Below are 25,391 nucleotides of genomic sequence, written 5' to 3'. Positions count from 1 at the left end.
GCAATTTTGTCGTATTGTTGTAGTTTACCGGGCCTAGTTTAAAAAATGTTGATTTATAACCATTTTTTAACTTGGTTTTACACTTAATTTTAATCATTGTATTGTATTTATGGAATAATTTATAGAAGAAATATCCTTTAGACAATTTTCGCAAATAGTCATCGCATTGATATTATCACTTTGAAATAATATTTACTAATGGCAATATGTGTGCGAAGAGGACACATTGCTATAACGGCTCGTTCGTTTCTAATCACCGAAGTCACAGCAGTACCTATTAAAATTAATTTTAAGCCATAATGCATAGCAATAAGGTTTAAAGTATCTTACAGATGGTTTGACCTGTGTACAAACAATTTCTATCTCTTTCCGATTTATGATAGTATTGGGTTGGGTGGATGGATTGCATTGAATATATCGTAATGTCAAAATGGCTTTCTTATTCCATGTTTATTTAGTAAATTATATTGAAATAAATCTGTGTAGGCTGTGTTAAACCCTTGTTATTAGTGTTAAAGTGATCATGTTGCATAATACCGGCCCTTACGGGCCAAATGACACGCCAGCAAACATGGGGGCACCGCTAAACATGTCCCAAATCGGAGGAATGAACATCTCGCATAACATAAATAATTTGAGCAAAATGCCACAACAAACGCCTCAGCCGTTTGCACCGAATTACAATTTCCCCAATTTCTCGCCTTACGCACACGCTCCAATGAACATGGCTACGCAAATGAGTCAATTTCCCAATTACCATTCGCCTTTACAGAACAGTTTTGTTGGCCAAAATAGCAGTACACATCATGAGCCTAGTTGGCAAAACAGTATGTTACCTATGAACTTGAATATTCAGAACGACCAAGTGCAACAAATGGGCCATTATTCTAATTTTGATAAAAGTCATCCTATTAATGATTACAAGGACATGAGTCAATATCGTAAACCTCCACTGAATATACCTCAAGTTCCCACTAAGGCTTACCACAAGCATTCCGGTCTCGGTAGTGATTTCAATAATTTTATGTACCATGATAGCAACAAGCAAAATGTTGATTTCAATATAGATTTAAGTGCAAAATCTCAGGAACGTCTCGATTTGGATAATACGAGGCGTAAAAGTTTAGAGAACACTGTTAAATTGATTGAAAACATTTTAATAAACACTACCAAAAACAGAGAAATGAAATTAAATGAGAAAGTAATTGAGAATACACAGACGCATGATGAATCTGTGTCGAATGTAAATTTAATAAAAACTAACACAGATGATACTGACGGTCATGTATCTGATGAGCAGCAAGATGAAGAAGAAGACGGTAATATGTCTGCCGGAGAAACAGACCAAGAGGATGCATCGGAGTCTGATGTTGATGTGAAACCAATTATAATCGACATTGAGCCTGTATCTGATGGATCTGGACCAAAGATTGAACCTGACGTAACTGTTAAAGTGGAACAACTCTCGACTTGGGTGGACTTGGAGAATATGCAACCGTACCATCGTGACATGAACGGAGTGGGCAAGGAGACTGTACCAGAGAGTAGCATAGTTGATAGTGAATCAAGTTTTGTAGAAGCTATGGAAATGATAAAGAATGGTATATATCAACTATCAGATACTTGTTATTAGATTCACTCTGCTTGCCTCATAAATGCTTTGTAAAAAACATGTATATATTTTGCTAATTGCAAAGTAAAGAATGTTACAAATTCTCTGGTTTGATCTAATTTAATGCTTATTTAAAGACAGTGATAAATTAATAAGAATATGCCACCAAGATACCTATTAATTCAATAATTTTGTTTATAATTTGTATCAGACTGGGTGTTTTATATGTATATACGTATTTATACTATTTATACGTATAATTAGTAAAAATCACGGGATCTTACCACATTTTACATTTATTTGCTGAGTTCAGTTTACCCGTGACTATGATGGTTGAAACACTACTGAAATATCGGGAACTCAGCAAATAAATATAAAACACAGTAAGATCCTGTGATTTTTACTAATTATATGTATAAATAATGACCGTGTCAAGTTTAAAACAGTATATATACTTATTTAGAACAAAAGAGGTATTATACCAGTTATCTAATGCCTATTAAACAAGCTGGACTTAGTTTAGGACTAGATGTCTTTGTGTGAAATGTCCAGGGATATTATTAATAACTAGCTATTCACCTCCGGCTTCGCATGAGTGTACATGTATTATATATATACCTTATTCTTGAATCTATTAAAAAAATTACTTCAATAATAATAATCTCAAGACAATTCACACAGTATTTCTAAAGCTTGTGTTATGGGTACTTGATAGATGATACATAAATATTTTTTCTTTTCGTAAATACATACATATTATATATAGAAAACACCCAGACCGATACAAACAATTATACTCATGAATACAAATGTTTGTGCCGTGCGAGGAATCGAACCCGCGACCTTCGGACGTAAAGCTGTGTGCTAGACCGCTAGACCACCGAGATCGTCTTTATACTATGTAATGATGATTAAATAATAGATGGTATCATATATATGCATTTCCATACTGTACATTTATTACTTTAATTTGTTTTGTGTAATTATCAACAAAACCCCACTCCTATGTTTTCTGTTTAGTAACTAAAGGTTTGAAGAGGAAATTAAATCATATATATGCTTAATTTCTGCTTCTTCTAATTGGAATGGCTTCCACCAAAAATGGTGGTTATTGTAACAATGCCAAACTTTAGGGACACACAGTGGTGTGGTTTTCTTGACTATGCTTTATTTATTGCAATCAAAACACATGCATAGTAAGTCTTGTGACACTTGTATGTAATATAAAGTATGTTCAACACATTGAAGACGACATCGAAAAATATTATTTCTCACATAGGCGGTATTTTATTTATTGTTAATTACATATATTATTTGTAGTGTTATTTAAGTGTACAATAATTTGAGGAGGACATTATTTAACATATAGATTTATTTTAATTAAACTGCCAACTGGTGATCACCTGGTCCCAACGTGTAAATTTACGTTGCGGAGTCACTCACCAGTACCAACAGGTGGGGGACTCCGCATGCAGTCTTTAACGTTTTAAATTCAATGTAATGTTACAGGTTCAAACAACGACTCATATTTCGAATGCCCTCACTGTAGTCTCGTACTGAAACATCCCAAACGATTCCTCATACATGTGAAATGGCACTCCTTTGGATTAACCAATGAAAAACGTATGGAAATGATCCGCGAGAAGGAACAGCGCAAGCACATGAGGAAAGAGGCTCGAGTTCTACAGAGGATGCATGCTAAAGAGGTGACAGACCCAAGCAGTGTGCCTAAAGTGTTTCCATGTAAGGACTGCGATAAGATATTCAGTGTTAAAAGTAGTCTGAAGAACCATAGACAAAGGTGAGTTATTTGTAGTTGATTATCTCTTTTTATTATACAACTAGCTACTCACCCCGGTTTCGCACTCGTATACATGTATTATATATATATAAACCTTCCTATTGAATCACTCTATCTGTTAAAACAAAACCGCTTCAAAATCCGTTGCGTAGTTTTAAAGAACTAAGCATATGGACTGACAGACAGCGACAGCGACTTTGTTTTATACTATTTAATGATGATGATGTGTTCGGTTACGGACTACCGATAATTGACCCACGTATACGAAGGGGGGTCTCACCCCTCACCCCTCTGAATGACATTTTAAATTACGAGTTCACTGAAACTAAATATTTTCATGTTTTCATGTCACCCCCATACAGAAAAGTGGTCGTATTTGAACGATTATTATATTTGCTAGAATCTAAAATAATTTTTGGTAAGAAGTAATGCATAATGATCCATGAAATCCTTTAGAATAAAAGTCATTTATGGAGTACTAACTGGTGCCTGCGACTTTCTGCGCAGAATTAATACTTCGATAATTATAATCGAAACAGAATAACCAATTTTGATAACATTTTTATATGTATACTCTAGTCCAATCGGACTGAGAATAGGTTATTATTTTTTGTCAATTATTTTTATGATTTATTATTTAAAATACAGACATATTAATTTATAAAAATATTTATTGTAAACTGTATGAAGTAATCTAGAAACTCGGTAGCGTGTCAATGCCAAGTTTAAGAGAACTGGCGAGCAGCACCGTGTGTAGTTTTACACGAACCATTTGGAGCCACTTTTGACCCCCTCATAACTCAAAAACTCTTTCACATAAACCTGTCAACCTACAGTTTACAATAAATATTTTTACTATATATAATTAAAGTAATATATTAAATAATATTGAAAGACTGGTAAAACTGATTTCCACTCAGCATACAAATCGTAGCATGAATGGAATCACATCACCAAGTATAATGTTCATATATTTTATTCAATTAGTTGTTATTTTGCGGAACTACATTTCATTAGGTACTTAATTGATTTATATAATTTTGTTTAATAAAGAGCCAAAATACGTGTCGCAATATGGTTGTAAATTCAATAATGGTCGGAATTTAATCCCCAATATGAAGGTCGTAATGCTTCCAGTAGTGGTCAGGTTTCCGCACTGAATTTGTGGTCTCACACTCCTTTTAAATCTATACATATAGATAAAATTGGAATGTCTGTTTGTAATATTGAAATAACCGTTTTTTACTACAGGCATATGATTATAAATACGGTACATACGGTTTGGCATAAGCTACTTTTATTTTAGAAAAATAAAGTTAAATTCCACGCGGACGAAGTCGCGGGTACAGCTAGTTATATATAATAATAATGTCTCTGGACAATTTACACATCGCAATCTAGTCCCAAGTTAAACAGAGCTTGTGTTATAAGTACTAGACAACTTTTTGTAAATACATACATAATATACATAGAAAACACCCAGACCGATACAAACGATCATACTCATGAATACAAATGTTTGTGCCGTGCGGGGAATCGATATCGGATGTGAAGCGGTGTGCTAACCGCTAGACCACCGAGGTCGTATAAATATAACTTTATTTTTACGAAATAGAATGGCAAACAAGCACACGGCCTTCATAATAAGTAAGCGTGTTACCACTTACATATTGGTATTCTAAGTGTATTCTACGTTGGCTGTATTCTATATGCACATAGAAATAATAATAATAATATTTCAGAACAATTCACACAGCGCCATCTAGTCCCAAGCTAAGCAGAGCTTGTATTATGTGTACTAGACAACCGATTTAAATAATTGGATACATTTTTTTTGTAAATAAATACATATTATACATAGAAAACACCCAGACCGATACAAACGATCATACTCATGAATACAATGTTTGTGCCGTGCGAGGAATCGAACCCGCGACCATCGGTCGTAAAGCGGTGTGCTAGACCGCTAGACCACCGAGGTCGTCATAAGTTACTACAGTTATTAATGATTTGACATATTACGAATGTTGTACAGCTGAAATACTAAGTCGTAATTTGTAAATTTTCTACTGTGACGGCAACTTTCAAGAGTGAAACGAAACGATTTCAATTTGCCAGAAAAAAATTCAAATTTGTCATAAAATATTTTCCTTGTAAAAAAGCTTTTATAAAATTGAAGAATTTATAAATGATAATAATGTTTTTGTAGAAAATATCTAAATTAAAATTCATAGCGCTGACAATGTTATCTGATTCAACAGAGATTAAGTGCGTAGCGGTTTCTATGTTGATTGTCGCATGCCTAATCCTTGTTGCTAATTAAATATAAGTAAATCAATATTTATTTAAAAGAGCAACACACAAGTTTCTTGTGATGAATCTGCATTACGAATAAGCAGTAGAATAAAAAAAACTTGACTATTCAAAAGTGCTTATAGTTAATTTGAATTATTAAGTTTATTTGAATAAAGATTATTTCTATATCTATTTCTATTACTATATCTCATTCATAATTTAAGAGCTACGCTCTTGTCGGTGGAGCTCTTGCCATTTTCCGCGATCATCCATCATGCTCTTTAATTCTTGATACGACACGACTCCCATTTTGTCCTCAATTTGTTTGATGTAGCTATGCCTTGGTCTTCCCCTCCCCCTCTTTCCTTCTATTTTCCCCTCAATAATAATTTTCATGAAATCATCGTGCCGTATCATGTGTCCTAACATTTTTCCTCGTCATGACTTCTCACTGCTCCAATAATCATTCCCTAGTGAGTGGTAATACCCTCTCAATAGCAGCATTAGCGCCTGGACAACATAAGGAAATTTGAAATTTTCATGTGGTTTCATTTTCATATGTTCTACTCTAAAATGCCGAAAGATTTCTACCCATGTTGTGTGAAGTTCTATTTTCTCATCGTACCATTTTTAAATATTTTCTTCATTTAAATATAAATTTTCTCTTCGAATTTCTTCAAAGATAAAATTGTCATTAATAACAATATATTTTACTTCCCATTAAAATGTTAATAAAATAATCTAAAAATATGTTTTAGAAATACAAATGAGTATAAAATTATACAACTGAGTACTTTCAGAGTACAGGAATTGAAAAGAGTACGGTTGGCGAAAAAAGAGTACAAAACTCAGTAAATAGTACAGTATAGTAAATAATATAGTAAATAGTTGGTCACCTTACCAATATGCCGCTTAGGAAGATTGTATACAAATACACACATTTATAAACACTAATTACTAATACATACACACTAATTACACAAGAAATATAAATCTACTGCCTACTACCTACTACATAAATAATCTACTGCCATCCTACGAAACTCCAGCAAATTATAAGTAAATATATCTAGATCTGGAAAGCGACTAACTACACCGTTGAGTAGACTCAATGCCAGAGAAGTAGGAGTCTGTTTGGCCAGCTCCGTTCTTCTCCATGGAACATCAAACAAGTTTCGTCTTGGTGTTTGTACATAATTATTGGATACGTATTAATTATATGTACAGGTACCACGCGACCCGTGCTAGGGAGTGCAAGATCTGCCGCAAGACGGTGCTCGGGTGGATGGCGCACCGCGCCCACCTGGCCACCCACACCGGCGTCACAGGGTACCAGTGCAGCGAGTGCCCCAAGAAGTTCAAGTACTCGCACTCACTGGCCAAACACAGAGACACGCATTTGGTAAGTCTTCGTCTTCTTCTTTCATGTCAATAGCAACTATAGGGTAGTTGAATTAATAATGAGCGTTTTTGTTTCGAAGTTTATGGATTCGTTTTCAAATAATGGTTCCAAATTAAGTATTGTCCATCGCTTTTTCCATCTTTCTGGTAATTTTCGGATGCCAACTCGAAAAAAATATTCGTCTTTTGAGGCAGTCCAATCATCAACCCATTTTTTGGATTGTTCATATGAAGTGAACTTCAGCTGGGTCAGACCCATGTGTCATCGACTGGAATAAATAATAGTCCGAAGGAGCAATGTCTGGAGATTACAGCGGGTGGGGTAGTACTTCCCATTTCAGAATTTCTAGGTAGATTTTACCGGTTTTGTAACATGTGGCCGAGCATGTGTCATGCTGCAAAATCACTTTGTTGTGCCTTTCTTCGAATTTTAGCCGATTTTGCTTCAGTATGACTGTTATTCGCATGAGTTGAGTCTGATAGCAATCCCCCGTGATTATTTCATTCGGTTTGAACAGCTCAGTAGTAGATGACGCTGCTGGTCCCACCAAATACAGAGCGTAAGCTTCATGCCATGAATATTCGGCTTTGCGAAGAATGTTGATGGCTGTCCGGGCAATGACTTTTTGCGCTTGGGTTATCATAACGAATCCACTTTTCATCGCCAGTGATAATGCGATTCAAAAAGCTCTTCCATTTTTGGCGTGAAGAGGAACTTTCCGCAAAAACTCTTTATCTGGTACGTATTTTTTGCCGTACGTAAGGTTAGACAGTACACTGATACTGATACTGCTAGATTAGTCTATTTTAGTTATTTTCATAGTTTACTCTCTTATGGAATATTACTATGGGGAAAAGCGGCAGATATTAAAAATATATTCATATTACAAAAACGTGCCGTTCGAGCGATCTACTGTATGAAGAGTCGTGACTCATTAAGAGAGAAATTCAAAGAGGCAAATATTCTCACCGTTGCTTCTCAATTTATATATTCAAATATCCTATATGTTCTTAAAAATCTTGACTTATTTCAAAAAAACAGCAATATTCATAATATTAATACTAGATTTAAAGACAAACTTGCTGTCCCCAAGTATCGTTTAGAAAAAGTTAATAGGTCTTTTATGGGAATAGGTATAAAAATTTACAATAAGATACCAAAGGATATGTTGGAATTACCCTTAAATAAATTCAAAACATCTGTTAAATCATATATACTGAGCAAAGCCTATTACTCACTAAACGAGTGTGCATGGCAATAGTTGTTCATGCACTGAATTTTCATTTAATGTTAGACATAGACACCTATATAAAAATACATTGTAAATAAACTGGCTTTAAAAAAAAAAAGTAATTCAATTGAGTTTCTTGCCAGTTCTTCTCAATTGGATCTATGTACCGAACTAGACGGTAGGGAAAAAATAAAATTATAATGTAACAATTTGACGTTCATAAGCGGCTAAAATGTCCTACAGGAATAAATGATTTTTGAATTTTGAATTTTTGAATTTTGTAATTGGACATGTTCGAAACAATATAAACGGTCATTATTAATTCAAGTACCCTATAAATGTACTTTTGCCAGAATGTTGCGACGACTTTTGCGCATTCTGTTGCATTTTTTAGATCTTCCTTTGTGCAGGATGTTGGGCATATACAATTATACATGTATACATTTGGTAAGTATATATATGTATATACTAGCTGTACCCAAGGTTTCACCCGCGTTAAATTTCAATATAAAATATAGGTTATATGTTATTCTGATGCATAAGATATATTACTGTAAAGTTTCATTAAAATCTGTTTAGTAATTTTTGCGTGAAAGAGTAACAAACATCCTTTTTCGGACTACTCTAATGCTGTTGGCCGCAGCTGGCCTTTACAGCTTCACCATATGTTAGGCGAGTGCAGATGGCACTCCAAACCCGCGGAAGGACTTATGGAGCGACTGAAGGCCAACTCCTGCCTGACGGATACGACTTTAGTCTGAAGGCATCATTAGGGGTTCGAACCTCGGCTCAGGCCGTCGTAATATCGATCCCCGTTTGAATTGGACGGGCATCGATCGATCGATCGGAGGGGCAACAAACATCCGTACTCACAAACTTTCGCGTTTATAATATTAATAAGATTATTAGCTATGCCTTCGACTCCGCGTGGTAAGTGTATATTACTATACTACTATATTATTACACTAACTGTGCCCGCGACTTCGTCCGCGTGCAATTGTGATTTTGGATAGAATTTTTAATTATTTAGGCTAATCATAAAGAGAAAGCCAGGCCAGAAAGAAGAAAGAAAGAAGTTCCATCGCTTTTGCTTAAAAAATTAAGAATTTCTTTACTAACTTTGTTGTTGTTATTATTGAAGTGTTTTATACGACATTTGTAACTTTTTTTCAGGCAGATTTAGAACAGACTCTTGTAGTTTGTTGTATAGGCATAATTTTAGTTTCGCCCCTAACAAGAAAGTAATTTTTTTTACAGGAAAAGACACACGCTTGTCAGGAATGTCCCAAGAAGTTCGGGTCGCAGGCGCTCCTCAAAATGCACATGAAGTGCCACGAGCGGGTGCAGCGGGGAGCCACCTTCAGATGTACTTACTGCGGCAAAGGATTCTTCGAGTCATACAATTTACAGGTACTTACGTATTCGAAATATCTCTATACATGTACGTCTATTACAGACTATTATGATATGTCAAATCTACCGTCAGATCTGAATGATTGCGAGATGAGAAGGACTTGCTAGAAACTCAGCTCGTATTCTTTTCAAATAAATGTTGTACATGTTTACAATAATACAGCTTCATTTTTAAATTCAAATTTGGGAGAATAGAGTGACCATATGCTATTGCAAAAGCAAATAGTCTAATCAGTGTTCGTAACCCGAAGTAATAATATAAAATTCCAACTCACCAAACGATACCTTCGTTTGGTGAGTTACATTTAGAAAGTTTAGGAAAGTGTTTGCTATACTTTTTATGAAAGTTTTGCTATACTTGTGGTAAGGCAAAATGTACAGCAAAGCATGTGTGGATGCAAGGTGCTCCTGACTAGCTCCACACAATTAACTTTTGTATTATTTTAGTATAGTCTTTAACAAAACTTTAATTAATTAAGTTTGTTCCGACGCACCTTCATGATAATAAACACAGAAATTACTAATTGCAAGAAGTTGCTATTTAAATTTTTAGAGACATTTTAGATGTACCTACTTCATTTTATATTAATTTTTCTTCTACAAAAATCTATAAATCTCATTAAAAATTATCATTACATAGTATAAAAAAAAGTCGCTGTCGCTGTCTGTCCGTCCCTATATATGCTTAAATCTTTGAATCGTTTTTTTAATAGATAGAGTGATTCAAGAGGAAGGTTTATATGTATAATACACGTACACCCGGGCTAGGTCAGAGCGAGTAGCTAGTAAAAAATATATTACTGAAGTCAATATTTAAAGCATTGAATCTCGAAAAAGGTGTTAGCGAAGACAAAGCTTAAACCTAAACTTTACATGATTTATAGTCGAATTTCGACCACTGCACGACCACAAGTTATAACTTAATAAACCTTACAGGTACACGAACGCACGCATAGAAACGAGCGGCCGTTCCATTGCGAGATCTGCAACACAAGTTTCGGCACCAACTCCAGTCTCAAACGGCATATTAAAGTTGTAAGTATTATATCATAATCTACATATAGAGAAAATCCAGACCGATACAAACAATATACTCATGAATACAAATGTTTGTACCATGCGAGGAATCGAACCCGCGACCATCAGAACTAAACCGCTGGAACACCGAGTCCGTCATTAATTTGTATCTGTGTACAGTCGCACAGCTCGTCGAAGCCACACGAATGTCCGACGTGTCACCGGTCCTTCGTGTCAGCCCTGATCCTGGAGCGACACGAGCGGCGCGCCCACGGTGACCCGGAGGACTTCAAGTTCGTGTGCAACCAGTGTCCCTGCAGGTCAGTACTCACTACACACTAGTCGGTAGGTGCCTATACTGGGCATGTTTATGTCAATACTCGGCACCCTTCCATTAGTTTGCGTATCCCGCGCCCACGGGGATCCTGAGTACTTCAAGTTCGTGTGCAACCAGTGTCCCGCAGGTCAGTACTCACTACACACTTGTCGGTATGTGCCAACACTTGGCATGTTTATGTCAATACTCGGCACCCTTCCATTAGAACGTATCCCGCGCCCACGGGGATCCTGAGTACTTCAAGTTCGTGTGCAACCAGTGTCCCGCAGGTCAGTACTCATTACACACTAGTCGGTATGTGCCAACACTTGGCATGTTTATGTCAATACTCGGCACCCTTCCATTAGTTTGCGTATCCCGCGCCCACGGGGATCCTGAGTACTTCAAGTTCGTGTGCAACCAGTGTCCCGCAGGTCAGTACTCACTACACACTTGTCGGTATGTGCCAACACTTGGCATGTTTATGTCAATACTCGGCACCCTTCCATTAGTTTACGTATCCCGCGCCCACGGGGATCCTGAGTACATCAAGTTCGTGTGCAACCAGTGTCCCGCAGGTCAGTACTCATTACACACTAGTCGGTATGTGCCAACACTTGGCATGTTTATGTCAATACTCGGCACCCTTCCATTAGTTTACGCTTTCACATGATTAGGATTAAGTTCAATGAATTTGTAATAATAAATACACTGTAATTATAGTTATTTTTAAACTTTAGTGTTTACTTGGAATAAATTATTATCCAATAATAATTTCAATATTAATATTTTAAATAAAAATTCAATCGTTATAATGATAGTAGTTCTTAAATTGAATAAACAAAAATAACTAATATACATTACGTTACGACTCCACATAACTTAGATTAAGTTCAGTGTGAAGTCAGTCCAAGTTACGACTCCACGTCTAATGAACGCGTTACTAATCAGCCATGTAGCATAATCTATACATATAAATAAAATTGTAGTGTCTGTTTGTAATATTGAAATAACCGTTTTTTACTACAAGCATATAAAGATACGGTACATACACCAAAATAACATCTCTAATCTCTGAAATGGTTGGACCGATTTTGACGGGACATTGTTGGCAGGTAGCTGATGTAATAAGGAGCAACTTAGGCTACTTTAGAAAAATAAAGTTTAATTCCACGCGGACGTAGTCGCGTGTACAACTAGTAATTAATAAACTTACTTTTACTTAGTTACTAATATTTCTTTATACATTTTGCAGATACTTGAAGCACAAAGATCTTCAGAAGCACATTTACAAAGTCCACCCCAAGGGTAAGAGAAAGAAGAAGGACAAAAGTGACAGCGAATAAACTCTTAACACGACGGAATAAGGCGCAATATTAGATAACACTTTTAAAACTGTTGATAGGCAATGTGTAATGCAAACTGACATCTGATATTCTAAGGTGAGACAAATTTATACACCAGAGTGAAATAAAATTTAGTATTTTCATTTATATAAATTAGTTAGTTTGTATTTCCTATTGCAATTTAACAGACTGTAAAGGTATAACAGTGGTTCCCAAAGTGGTCTATATCGACCCCCAGGGGTCTACGACAGCAGTCACCTTATTGTTTTTAACACTAAACTTTGCTACAGTTAGAAGTTTACAAAAAATCAATCCAGGTAAGAATGGGGGCTACACAAAACCGAAAAATATGGCAAGGGGTCTACGACACAAAAAAGTTTAAGAACCTCTTCGCTATAAGATTAAAACTAAATTATTTTGATTTATTGAACATAATAATTTAGTTTTAGTAAGTGTTTGTAAAATACGAACATTGTGTAGTGAAACAAAATAATTTAAGATATATTTTAAAGAATTTTTATTCTACATATCTGGGAATGGTGAATATAGATTTATGTTGTTTTACTAATATTATAAATACGAAAGTTTGTTTGTATGGATGGATAGCTGGATGTTTGTTACGTCACGCAAAAACTACTCGACAGATTTTGATGAACTTTACAGTAATATAGCTTATACATCAGAATAGCACGTAGGCTATAATTTCAAAAGATTTTATGTTAATTGGATGAAACAATGATTAACGTCAAGTAAGTGTGATCACTTGGCGGGGCTCGTATAAAAAATTGTTTAGGTGGGTAGGGTAACGATTTCTCACAAATAAAAAAAAAATGCATAAAAATAAAAGTTTTTTTTTTATTATTATTAATGGGTTTGCGCTTGGTCTTACCTCATCTGATGGGAAATTATGGTTACATCTAGGATGTAGCGCGCTTACCCAGAAGATATCTATTCACCATAAACTTGAAGAATCCGGAATTGTATTTCTACGGGAACACGATCGCTGGAAGAAGAGTAGTATTCCTCTCTTTGGCAATGCGTAAAATTTATTCATTATAATTGTCTATCTGAATTTTCTTTCAAAGTTTTTACAAACAATTCAAATTAAATATCCACTCATTTATAGCTGATACGGGAATAAAATAAATTGCCTTTTTTACTTTTCTCATTTGTGAAATAAATAAAAAAATTCAAGATAATTTTTACATTGGTACAAGTTATACGCAGGAACGGTGGTAGCTACGCCCCTGGATGCACATAGGGTATAAGTTTGCGGGTGAAACCGTGGGAACTAGTAATAATTGTAATTGCAAAGGTATAAATGGACACAAATAATTATTGCAATGACTATATATTATGTGGCACTGAATTTATTTAGAAATATATTTCGGTTAACGCTTCTAATAGAGTAATATTTAGAATTTATAATGACTTGATTGATTTAATATTTGTACGCTGGAAACAGCAGAATATGACGAAACATATATTATATATACTTACCACCATTGTACATACCATATTCTGACAAATAAATATATTATTATTATTATTATTATTATAATATATTATGATTTATTTAATATAAAAGAAAACTACACTTTATTTTTACAAAGATATGTAATAATGTTGTCAGCTCGAATATTAATAAATTTAAACTAGTATATAAAATGTATAATATATAAGTTAGTATTTTTAAATTAGTTTATATTAACTACAGATTGTAATACACTTCTAAACTAAATTATAATTATAAAATACTAAAATTAAATGTTTATAAAATGAGATGACTAAAAATTGTTTATTTGATATTGAAGTTAGTGATAAACTAAATTAATTTAGAAGTAAATTAGTTGGAATGAATTTACATAGAAGTGAATTAAAATCTGAGTTCTATTGTATGTACAGACTAAATAAATTAGTTAGTTTAGTGGACTAATGTAATGTTTTATTGTATTAGTAATACAATATGAATTTTTATTAGGTTTATACTCGCATGCAAGTATATTACGACATAAACTGTTATTATAGACGGCCACGGTAATCTAGCGGTTTAGCATGCCTTATATTCGATGGTCGCGGGTTCGATTCCTCGCACAGTACCAATATTTGTATTCATGAGCATGATTGTTTGCATCTGTCTGGTATTTATCTATGTATTTATAAAAAAAATATAAGTACCTATATCAGTTGTCTAGTACCTAAAACACTAGCTCTGCTTAGGTTGGGACTAGATGGCGCTGTGAGAATTGTTCAGAGATTATAATTATTATTCAATATTGTAATAATTAAGCAACTAACATATGTAAAAATGAATGACTGAATGAATAAAGAAACATATACTTTACATTTATATACTTTAATGTTATAATTGCTTGCGAGTATATAATCCATAAATGTTACCTTAAATAATATATTTGTAAATATAAAAAAAAAACTAGAATGTAATTTTAAACTTTATATGTGTGGAAATAGAGTTAAATTTTATGGTAGCGGAATAAAGAAAAGAAATATTATTATTAATACAAATTTAGGTATATTGCTTGATTATAATTATAGTGTTTAGTATGCTCGATGTACTAAAAGACATGTTTGAATAAAACTGCGTTAATATATTATGTATATATGTAATTATTCGGTTCATATGATTTATATGTAACTTTAACATAAAAGAACTTATAATTTAACTGTATGAATTATATTTTTTTTAGTAATTTAGTTTTCTTAAGTATTGTTATAAAATGTAGTTGATGCAGCGACTTTTTGTGGATTTGCGACAACATTGGTTTTGGGAAAGTATTATTGTTATTAGTATTATAGGAGGTTGATAACAACTTTGTGTATCACAATATGAACTGTTTCAGTCAGGGGCCATCCGTAAATTCACATGAATTTAATGTCACTCGTGAAATACATTCCTTGGTGTGACGTCACATATTTTGGAATCATGTTAACACTATTGACAGCTCGGTGTGGTAGAATACACCACTTAACTTCCGATAGTAGCGGGTTCGATTTCTCGCACGGTACAAACATTATATTCATGAGTGTTCATTTATATCGTTTTAATTGTTTATGTATTTACAAAAAAAATCCATATGTATTTCTATCAGTTGTGTAGTGCCCATAATACAAGCTCTGCTTTAGTTGGAACTGGATGGCGCTGTGTGAATTGTCCTGAGATATTATTTTTAATGTTTTCGTTGGTAGTTCAAATTTTGTGTATTAATACTGAGATATATAGCTTTTAAAATATAAAGTCATGGAATTAGAACCCCTTCACGTTATTGTCACAAAATATCACACATTGTCAACCCTTCTTTTTATTGGGTTATTTCGGTTATTGTCAGGTGTTTGGAGCTGTAGCACTGCGACCTACATAGATCTATTGTGCTCGCCCTTTTTCAGAGTTCGCCACCCAGACCCGTCGGGGATAAAAATGGAAGGATATGCTTAGGAGCGATGGTTTTTATCTCCACAAGATAGAGTGTAAACTTTCCAAAGGAGATATTTCGTTTATGCATGAGTGGGCTACAACCACATAGGATGTACAGTGGCGTTTCCTCTTCAGTCCCTTAAGGAGTGACATTTATGGATGGACCCGTGTATAGATGAATTGTTAACTGTAGCTGTTTTAATCGTATTATTACAAACAAACAATTCAACATAAAATTAATAATTGGTCACAAAAAGTTACAATTATTAGAGCTTTAAAACAAACTCGGCAAAGTAATGCCAATTATTGGTTTTGTATTGTATATAAAATTTAATTATTATACTTACAACTTCAAGGCAACACCTATAATGCCATGGGGGCCGTTCAAGTATTACCTAAACAGATTTATTACAATTATATTTACCCTTGTCAGCAAAAGCAAGAAAAGCTTTACCCCCCCCCCCCCCCCCCCATGCTTATGTAATCATTTTTCATTAATGTATTGTTTTTTTTTTGCAAGTACAATGTGAAGGTTGCCATGCGTAAAAAAGTAACTAACTACCGATGACATAATCATCATCTAGAGTTGCCTACCCCCTTGTCATCCAAAATACACAAAGCCAAGCCCCCCCCCCCCCCCCCCCCCCCGGCCCAATAATTTAACGGCCCCATGAGGCATTAAGGTCACTATTCGTACATCTTTAAATAGCATAAAAAAAGTCTCCACTGCTGCCTGTTCGTTTATATCTTTTAAATTACGCAACAGATTTTAATGCACTGCATTAGATAGAGTGATTCCAGAGGAAGGTTTATATATATAATACATGCGTGTTATAGTACAGAACGAGCCGAGAAATACAAAGATTTGTAATGCATCCGTGCGAAGCTCGACGGATCGCTGGTATATTTATATGCAGAAGAATAAATAAATAAATTTAGTCATAAAAGTATCTATACGAACTATTCAAACGTGATATTTCATTATTAAAACCGTTCAGCAGTCTTGATAACAGAAGTGATATTAATAAAAGATTTAATAAATAACAGTATAGAATAGAAAATCATTTATTATAAAAAAATTTTTTTTTAATAGTCATTACATTTTTTTTTATATACACTCGTTCAGTACAGTTCGTACAGTGTATATAAACGTCTTAGTGCCAAGGCGTGCGTTCGTGCGCCTGCGCGTTTTATCTAAAAGTGCCAGATGCGCGGTAGCGACTCAGGCGTCAGTGTTTTTGAGTTTCGGCCGCTATTTTGAAAATTGAAACATTTTTACAAAAGTTACACATTATTTTCTCTTACTCCAAAATTTCACAAAAAGACATATAAATAACAACATTGAATACACAAACATCGACGGCCTCGGTGGTGTAGCGGTTGTCATTATTTCCGATGATCGCGGCTTCGATTCCTCATACGGCGCAAACATTTGTATTCATGAGTGCCATACTCATGAATATATCATGTTTGTATCGGTCTGGGTGTTTTCTATGTATACTATGTATGTATTTACAAAAAAATCTAATTATATCAGTTGTCTAGTACATAAGCTCTGCTTACGGGGACTAGATGGCGACTGTTAATTGTCCAGGGATATTTATTATTATTTATAATAATGATCTTGTATACATAGTAAAACGGCGGGGTGACACAGTTTGTGCAGCACTTAGTAGACAATATTTAGTTTTGTCTTACTGGCCTTAATTGCAAGTACTGCTGATAACGATTATTTGGAGTATCTATGTAACTGTCCCATAAAAAACGAATAAATATTGCAAATTAATGGATAAACCCAAGACGAATCATATTACATTTGAATATTTTGTATAAATACATTTTAGTACAGAGCTAAAAGACGATCTTTTGCAGTGTTGGCTATCTTTTTTTAATAAATTACAAAGCAGAATAGGTCTTGCTCTTCGCCTGTCTGTATTATAACAATAAAAAAAAAGAAATTAAAAAACTTTATTTTCGCTATGTAGGTATGATAAATTATAATTGAATTGCAAAAAGCATATTTATAAATATAAAATGTACGAGTAAACCTCGAATTTCAAATTGTTTTCCCCCAAATTTAATGTAAGTTGAATGTTGTCGTTAGATGTAAATTTTTAAATGTAAAATATTATTGTTTAATTCATTACTTAATATAAATTTTAAAATTTTATATTGACTTTTTCATTTATCGTTTTATATTCCCTCTGATCGATCCCACGTCCAATTCAAATGAGGATCGAAATTACGACGGCCTGCACCGAGGTTCGAACCACTAGCGGTATCCTCAGATTTAAATCGTATCCATCACCCAGTTGATTCGACCACTCTATAAGTTCTTGGCGGGTTTGGAGTGCAATCTGCATTCGTCCCCCATCGTTCGAAGAAGAAGTAAAGGCCAACTATGTATTTACAAAAAAAATATATAAATAGTTTTTATCGGTTGTGTAGTACATAGTATAAAATAAAGTCCCTTTCGCTGCCTGTCCGTTCCTATGTATGCTTAAATCTTTACAACTACACAACGGATTTTGAAGCGGTTTTTTAAATAGATAGTGATTCAAGAGGAAGGTTTATATGTATAATACATGTACACCCGTGCGAAGCCGGAGCGAGTAGCTAGTTACATGTAACACAAGCTCTGCATAGCTTGGAACTAGATGACGCTGTGTGAATTGTTATGAGATATTATATATATGTTTTAGATTTAGTGAAGAGTGTGAACGAAGATTGGTACTGACTAACCACCGTGAAATGTATAGCTTTTCTGCGCTATTGTCAGGTGCTAAGACCTGTAACACTGCGACCTGCTAGATCTATTGCGAACTTCAGTTATGAATAAAACTAATAACATTAGATTTTAATATTTATTCTTATAGTAATTACTTATACAGTATCTTATTAAGTTAACAACATGATACAATAAAAAAAAGAGAATTTGTATGCAAAATAAAAAAAAGAAAAATTAATTTCAGAAACGAAAATCGGCCCATTTAAAGAAGACCACTAAATAGAAACTGAATTACATATTATGAACCTTAACATATGTCAAAGTTAATATTAAGTCGGAAATATACAATATTCACCACAAGTGCGGTTTGAGTGTAAAACCCTAGACTTTTTCTAACTGCATACTCAATAGATGGTTTATGTTATTACAAAACAATGGTATTACAGAACAAAATAAAAAAAAAAACAAAATTACAAATCAAACCTCACATAGCATCATGACTGTTCAAATTAAAAAGTTATCCAGCAAATAAATCTCTAACAATGTATTTCAAAATCAGTTGCAAACGTACATTGTTATTTAAAATGATTTAAATGCATATTCAATTTGTCCATTATATAACATTGAAATATTTACAAGTTCTTACATTGTATTATTATTAATGCATTTCAAAAATGCACAATTCTTAGTCGTATGTGATGAAACTTAACTCCTAAACGACCTATTTGGATGAATTTTGTAAATGAATTCTCGATTCGTTATACAATTAAAAAGACAAGTGACCATAGACAACTTAATTGAGCAGGCGCTGAAATAAGAAACATGGTCATTGATACAATGACGAATTACGGTACAATATATTCTATGCTCAACAGATAGAGCATAAATTCCAATCGAATTTATTAATAAACTAGCTACTTACCCACAAACACTGCTAAATATGTTTTTTATTTATTGCGCTGCTCAATGTATTTGTATGCCATATTTCTAACAATTTGTATCTAGACGACACATAAAGAAACTTTAGTTATACCAAACATGAATTTATAGTAATTTAGATTCCCATGGCAACATCGCGAAATTCATTATAGATATCATGTTTAATAAGGTGAGACACTGAAAATATTGAATTCTTTTTATTACCTTTCTATTTCAAAAGGCTTTAATACATATTCAATATCTTTTTACAATTTTGTTCCTGCAACTTCTTTTTTTAATAAAATTATTTCACATTAAATAAGTTACCTTCTCAATATGGTAGGTTGGACTCCATTTTCCGCAATTGGCCTCTCATTCGGGCCGTTGTGCGTGTAGACCTTCTCAATATATTACTTGTAATAAATTCAGGAAATTTCCAATGGGACATGAAATAGGAACCAAACCCAGGGCATATTTGGACACTATACATAATATTGTTAGATTTTGTAATACAAAATATTATCTCTAATAACAAAGATTATATATTCTCAAAATTAAAAGATTGACATGAGATTTTCTGTGACCTGCCTTATGTACGTTAACCTTTTGTACTCACATAATAATCTAGCATCCCCTAATACACACTTAGTATATTTACGGATTAACGGCCAACTTCAATATGTCATCACAAATTCAAGATTCTGGATACTTTGGTTTGAAAATTATCATTATAAACCAAATGGAATTAGGAGTAAAGGTTGTAGTGACACAAATGTGATAGTTTGAAATTCAGTAGTGGTTTTGAGTCTGTGTAAGTGCCAATTGTGGAATTGAGACATTTTGTTGGAATATTACGAAACTGGTATACAATAATGTAAATTTTAATAAAGTTGAAACACTAATCTTTTGATCCTGATTATTAATAATATTAAGTTACATGTAAATAATAGACAAATGAAATAGAATTTTGTGGATAATTTTACAAATATAAAAGAATCATCTTATCAGCTAAAGTTACTTATTGTACCTACATTTAATCACTCTGTCCAGCCGCTTGACGTAGTAATATATATATTTTCTCCTTTATCCAATCCTTATTGTATGGAGCATATGTGTTAGTTGATTTTTGGTATACTAAGCAACTTAAATCCGCTAACTGAAATGTAATATGTTAGATTAAAAAATTGTATAGATATGTATGTATTATTTTCAGTGTCCATCTTGGAATCACTCAAAAACTATGAGTGGATGTGGTAAGTAGGTCGTGGGTAGAGTATGATTCCATTAGAATCTTTATCTCTTCAGACATCAGGTTCCTATGCCTTTTAAGGCAACATATGTTGTCAGGAACTGTTAGTTGGTTAGTTCAGCAGATTGGGATTACTTATGCTGTGGCTTGTATTTGTAGCAGCAGTGGTTTTTACTGTGTTTGTATTGAGATACTCATAAACCTCCGATGTTATAGTAAAAAAATTATTTATGGAAACATTGTTTACACTTCAATATCAGTCTCTGTGCATATGTACATAGGCAGTTAGAGACAGTAAGAGACATTGAGAGACATATACATGAAGGAAAATTGTTCTAATATATCCTATAAAATAGACAAATAAGATGGTAGCAGCAAACAGTGGGTACAGACAGTTCTACAAATTGTAACATTACGAAATAGTCATTCTGAGAATATCATGGATTCAACAAGTCAGAACCGGGTTTAGCAGTTCCTGGAAATTATGACCCAGATATAGCCTTAGGATATCTTTTGCCGATATATTTTAACAATCGCCTTCATCGCTTGTGTTCCTGTCCTTGCATAGTCAAATCACATCACATCGTCTTATGATGTCCGTAAAACCTTTGTAAGTCTTCACAAGGTAGGACTAAAGTCTACCTCTGTAGACTGTAACTTAACTGCCAAATCTCATCCTTCAACAGTAACTTCACGTTATAAAACCAGATATGTATTTATTCTATGTACTATAATGATTAATCAGTATCATTATACTGTCGTATTGTTCATTAACAGTGAGTAGTTTAATGATTAATCAATATAATGAACGTGATTTTATTCAATGTTAATAACACAAACGTACCTGATCAACAAAATCGAACAGTTGTGAAATATCGTATGTTATAGTGGGAGTATTTGGATTCCGTCTCTTCAAATGTTCCTCGTAAATCTTGCAGACTCCTTCCATACAGTCATTAACGCTCTCGTAGTCCGAATATGTCCTAGTTTCGGGCCTCGGACCCGGTTGCACCAACAAAATTGTATGGGACTGAAAATTATAACCTATGTTACCGCCATATTTTTAAAAACAAAAAGATATTAGTGCCTATGATTTCACTTACCATTTTTTATATTAATTGCAGTAAATAATATAAATTGAATGTAGACTGTTCGATTATAATATTATATTTATGAAGGAAATTAAAGTCGCTCGAGAAATGTCCATCAACATAGAAAAAGAAACAATAAGTTTTTTTTTATAAATATGATCTATTTTAACGCTCCTGGATGTCAGAACAACAATATATTTTTATTGCTAACAATGGATACTAGTCCTTCTGCCGAAATATTTGATTACATCATTATGTTTCAATTATTGTTTTACGGCTCTGGGTACATATTAACTATAGAAAATTATTAATGACTGATGGTGATAAATGTATTGTGTTGCATTTTATAGCAGAGATGTTATGGATATGAAATATTGGGTACGGATAGGTTTCGGATATGATTTTTTTTCGGTTTATCCATTAGTTTCGGATAATTTAGGTTACGGATATTAATTTTTTAAGGAATTTCATAAGTAAAATACAAATAGCTAATAAAATTGTTACATAATGTCTCGATTAGGCTCCGTCCCGATCCGATATTATCCGAAACTTTTATTTCGGATTCGGTTACGGTTACGATATATTATATCGGATACCCGATAGTTTCGGTTACAGTTACGGAGCTCCCTAACATCCTTGTTTTATAGAATATAATTTTTTCTCATAAGTTTGTACATAGAAACTAAAAACTACATTTCAGAATAAATAATACTGGCAACAATATCAACATTGACGAGCGGCGATGGCATGAATCGTGAAACCGCATTCAGATTTTTTTTTATCTTTTGAGAATTCGTTCTACCATAGCACCCCGATATACGTTACACCGTTTTACGGGAATTCGCAGTAACGCGGTTATTTTTATTGATTTCGTGCATCGGTGTGTTCCATTACGACAATTTAGAAGACGAAACGCGTAGAAAGGCATTACGTGCGCAAGCACGCAGTTCGCATTCGATTTACAACGATTTCGGACGTGTTCTTTGTGGAATTATTTTACGTACAAGTGTACATTATTGATTTATCTAGAATAATGCCATCCATAGAACTTACAAATGAGTCCTTTGACAAATAACATTTGGTATGACATCGCAGAAAGTGAATGCGGCAAGTGGTGACAAAAAGCTTTAATATATCTAGAAATACTGAAGAAAATTATTGATGATGGCATCTCTAACTGAATTATATTAAATGTAACGAAACTATTATTCTTTGAAGGAAAACGCCTAAAAGAAGCAGAAGAACCTTTTCAGTTTATACGACGTCAAAGATTGTTTGACAATTGTAGTGTATGTGGAAACACTAGCAGTTTATTATCTATCGTCTCGAGCCGAGCGTACACGGACCGCCGTGCGCAAGAGGGAAGGGATTCCCTGCGCAAGCGCCGCGGAGTAAAGACGTGGAGCTATGGCTAACGAGCCGATATTACGTCGATAACAACTTACATACAAGAAGACATAAATAACAAATAAGTGAACACTATATGTGGCGACGAGGCAAAATGGATATAAATAAAGATAAGTACAAAATCATTTAATAAGATATACATATACCTACGGGTACGGAGTAATTACAAATTTAGAAGGATTATGGTGGGGCCGCACGGGGAGCGAATTATATAGACCTATACAGAAAAAACAATAGCTGGGTAACATCGGTTTACGATCGATTTGCGCCAAGTAAGTAGGTACCTAATTATAAATTGTACTTGCTATACCTATAGTGTCTCTAGCTGGTAGGAATAGTCGTATTAATAATCATTGTAGTAATATGTTTACGTATATCCGTGATTTATTATTTTTAATGTGTGATAATTTATTTATTTATTAGCATACAAAACAGATTACAGTCAATATAATAATATAATTAGGAGCGTGTAGTTCGGTACAGAACTGGATTGTAATCCAACACTATGTATGCCTAAGAGCTAAATTATATAGACGCATTCAATATACGCTAGATAGCTAGATAAGGTTATATAATAAAAAGTAAACTAAATAGAAAATGATATATAACTACGTAATGCAATGAATTATCATGTTAACAGGATTTTATTTATATTAAAGAAAAGAAAATTGGTACAATGTTAAATATAATTTGTCTCTTTACGGTGGAAATTTAATTGTCTCCGGAACTGGACCAGCGTTGAATGGAAAATATCTATATTTCTATTCGAGACAAGAATTTCATTTCATAATGTTGTACTGCCTGCGCTGACGTGGCACTGATGGAGTATGGTTGAATGAGCGCGGGGGGGGATAGGATCGGTAGGCCCGTCGTGGTGGGTTCGTGTTAATTTGTCGCGATTGTTTCTGGGGGGAGCCGCGTGGAGGTCCCTCTGGCGTGATACATTGTTAGTAGTGGGATTATTTTAACAATCCCATTCCCCCTTCCGTATTTCCGTGTTGAAATAAAAAATCGGTAATGATTGTAGTTGCCGCTGCATGTTCGTTTCATGAGAGGACGGTGACGGTGAGATGTTTATGGGACATCATATTATGTGATGCAATAGACCTGTGGGTATGAAGTAAAATAGAGCACTGTGCGGACGACACGTTTGTTTTGCTTTATCTTTTCTAGGTGTCGATGCACTTTAATTACTTTTGGCAATAGGGCCGCCTTATTGTATTTATACAGATGTGGTGACTAGTGTTCAAATGTCACTATTCTCTTTTAGGGTATTGCTGCAAATGGAAGTGGTCTAAAGTTCCTCTTTCTAACTGTAAGGATCACATGATAACCTAATATTACATTTTGTACGGGATAATATTACGATGTTGTCGAGTGATACGATATTATTACAAATGATGGGGAGCTGACAATTGTACCTGCATTATAGTACTGATGTTGGGTATTATATACAAAACAACAATAGTAAAATCTAAAGTGGGGTGACACACACGGTTTGAGCAGTGCTTGGTGGAAAATATTTATATTTGCCTTAATTGATTGCAAGTGTTGAAGTATCTGGGTAACAGTGTCCCATACATTTCGATGCGGATGAGTTGTTCGGAATACCTGCAGACTATTTTATTCTGGTATTCGAGCAGAGCCGCGAAGTAGTGTGGTTAAAATGTTTTTATTTGGCTTATGGATTATATAATTTATAAATAATAATTATTAGTGAGCATTCCAATGGATGCCGGTGGGAATTGCAATTGTTCTGCATAGGAAGGTTTTAAATGGAGATTAATTATTAGTTTGATATATTATGTTGGGGTCTACTATACATGTTGTGTAGTGCAAGGTGCCTATCTACTTGTCTGGCATATATTTAACAATTTGTGCTTTGTGTTAAAATGAAGCGCGCATCTACACTTGCGACCTAGAAGGCAATCTTTTGGTTTGGTGAATTTAGTGTCTAATGAATTTGTTGAAGAAAAACAAAAAACAACGTAGTCAAGAGGTTGAGATGCCGACTATTATATTGCGAGGAAGTGTGTCGCTAATGGCCGGATGTAAGGTACAGGGGTGCTGTTTCTGTATGCGGTGTGTGGTTTCTATAGTCAGTAACACTAGAACGAGAAAAAGGATACCTA

At 34.0% G+C, this 25,391-nt stretch overlaps 2 protein-coding genes across 2 annotated transcripts; one reads left to right on the top strand and one right to left on the bottom strand.

The window, feature by feature from the left end:
* Positions 1-402: 402 nt before the first annotated feature.
* LOC131842293 (zinc finger protein 358-like) lies at positions 403-13,435 on the top strand. The gene is made up of 7 exons (XM_059190833.1): positions 403-1,601; positions 3,122-3,413; positions 6,936-7,110; positions 9,599-9,751; positions 10,691-10,789; positions 10,952-11,091; positions 12,343-13,435. The coding sequence occupies exons 1-7, from the start codon at positions 524-526 to the stop codon at positions 12,431-12,433; spliced, it is 2,028 nt and encodes a 675-aa protein (XP_059046816.1). The 5' UTR covers positions 403-523; the 3' UTR covers positions 12,434-13,435.
* Positions 13,436-20,334: 6,899 nt separating this feature from the next.
* On the bottom strand, positions 20,335-22,106 carry LOC131842294 (enhancer of rudimentary homolog). The gene is made up of 3 exons (XM_059190834.1): positions 21,865-22,106; positions 21,606-21,791; positions 20,335-20,668 (listed from the first exon to the last, which is right to left on the bottom strand). Exons 1-3 carry the CDS (start codon positions 21,865-21,867, stop codon positions 20,546-20,548), a joined length of 312 nt encoding a protein of 103 aa, XP_059046817.1. The 5' UTR covers positions 21,868-22,106; the 3' UTR covers positions 20,335-20,545.
* Between the last annotated feature and the right edge of the window lie 3,285 nt (positions 22,107-25,391).

Source organism: Achroia grisella, unplaced genomic scaffold (assembly GCF_030625045.1).
Source record: "Achroia grisella isolate CSIRO2021 unplaced genomic scaffold, CSIRO_AGI_Agris_v1 utg2156, whole genome shotgun sequence".
NCBI classification, from domain to species: Eukaryota; Metazoa; Arthropoda; class Insecta; order Lepidoptera; family Pyralidae; genus Achroia; species Achroia grisella.
This window is presented reverse-complemented; position numbering and strand designations above follow the sequence as displayed.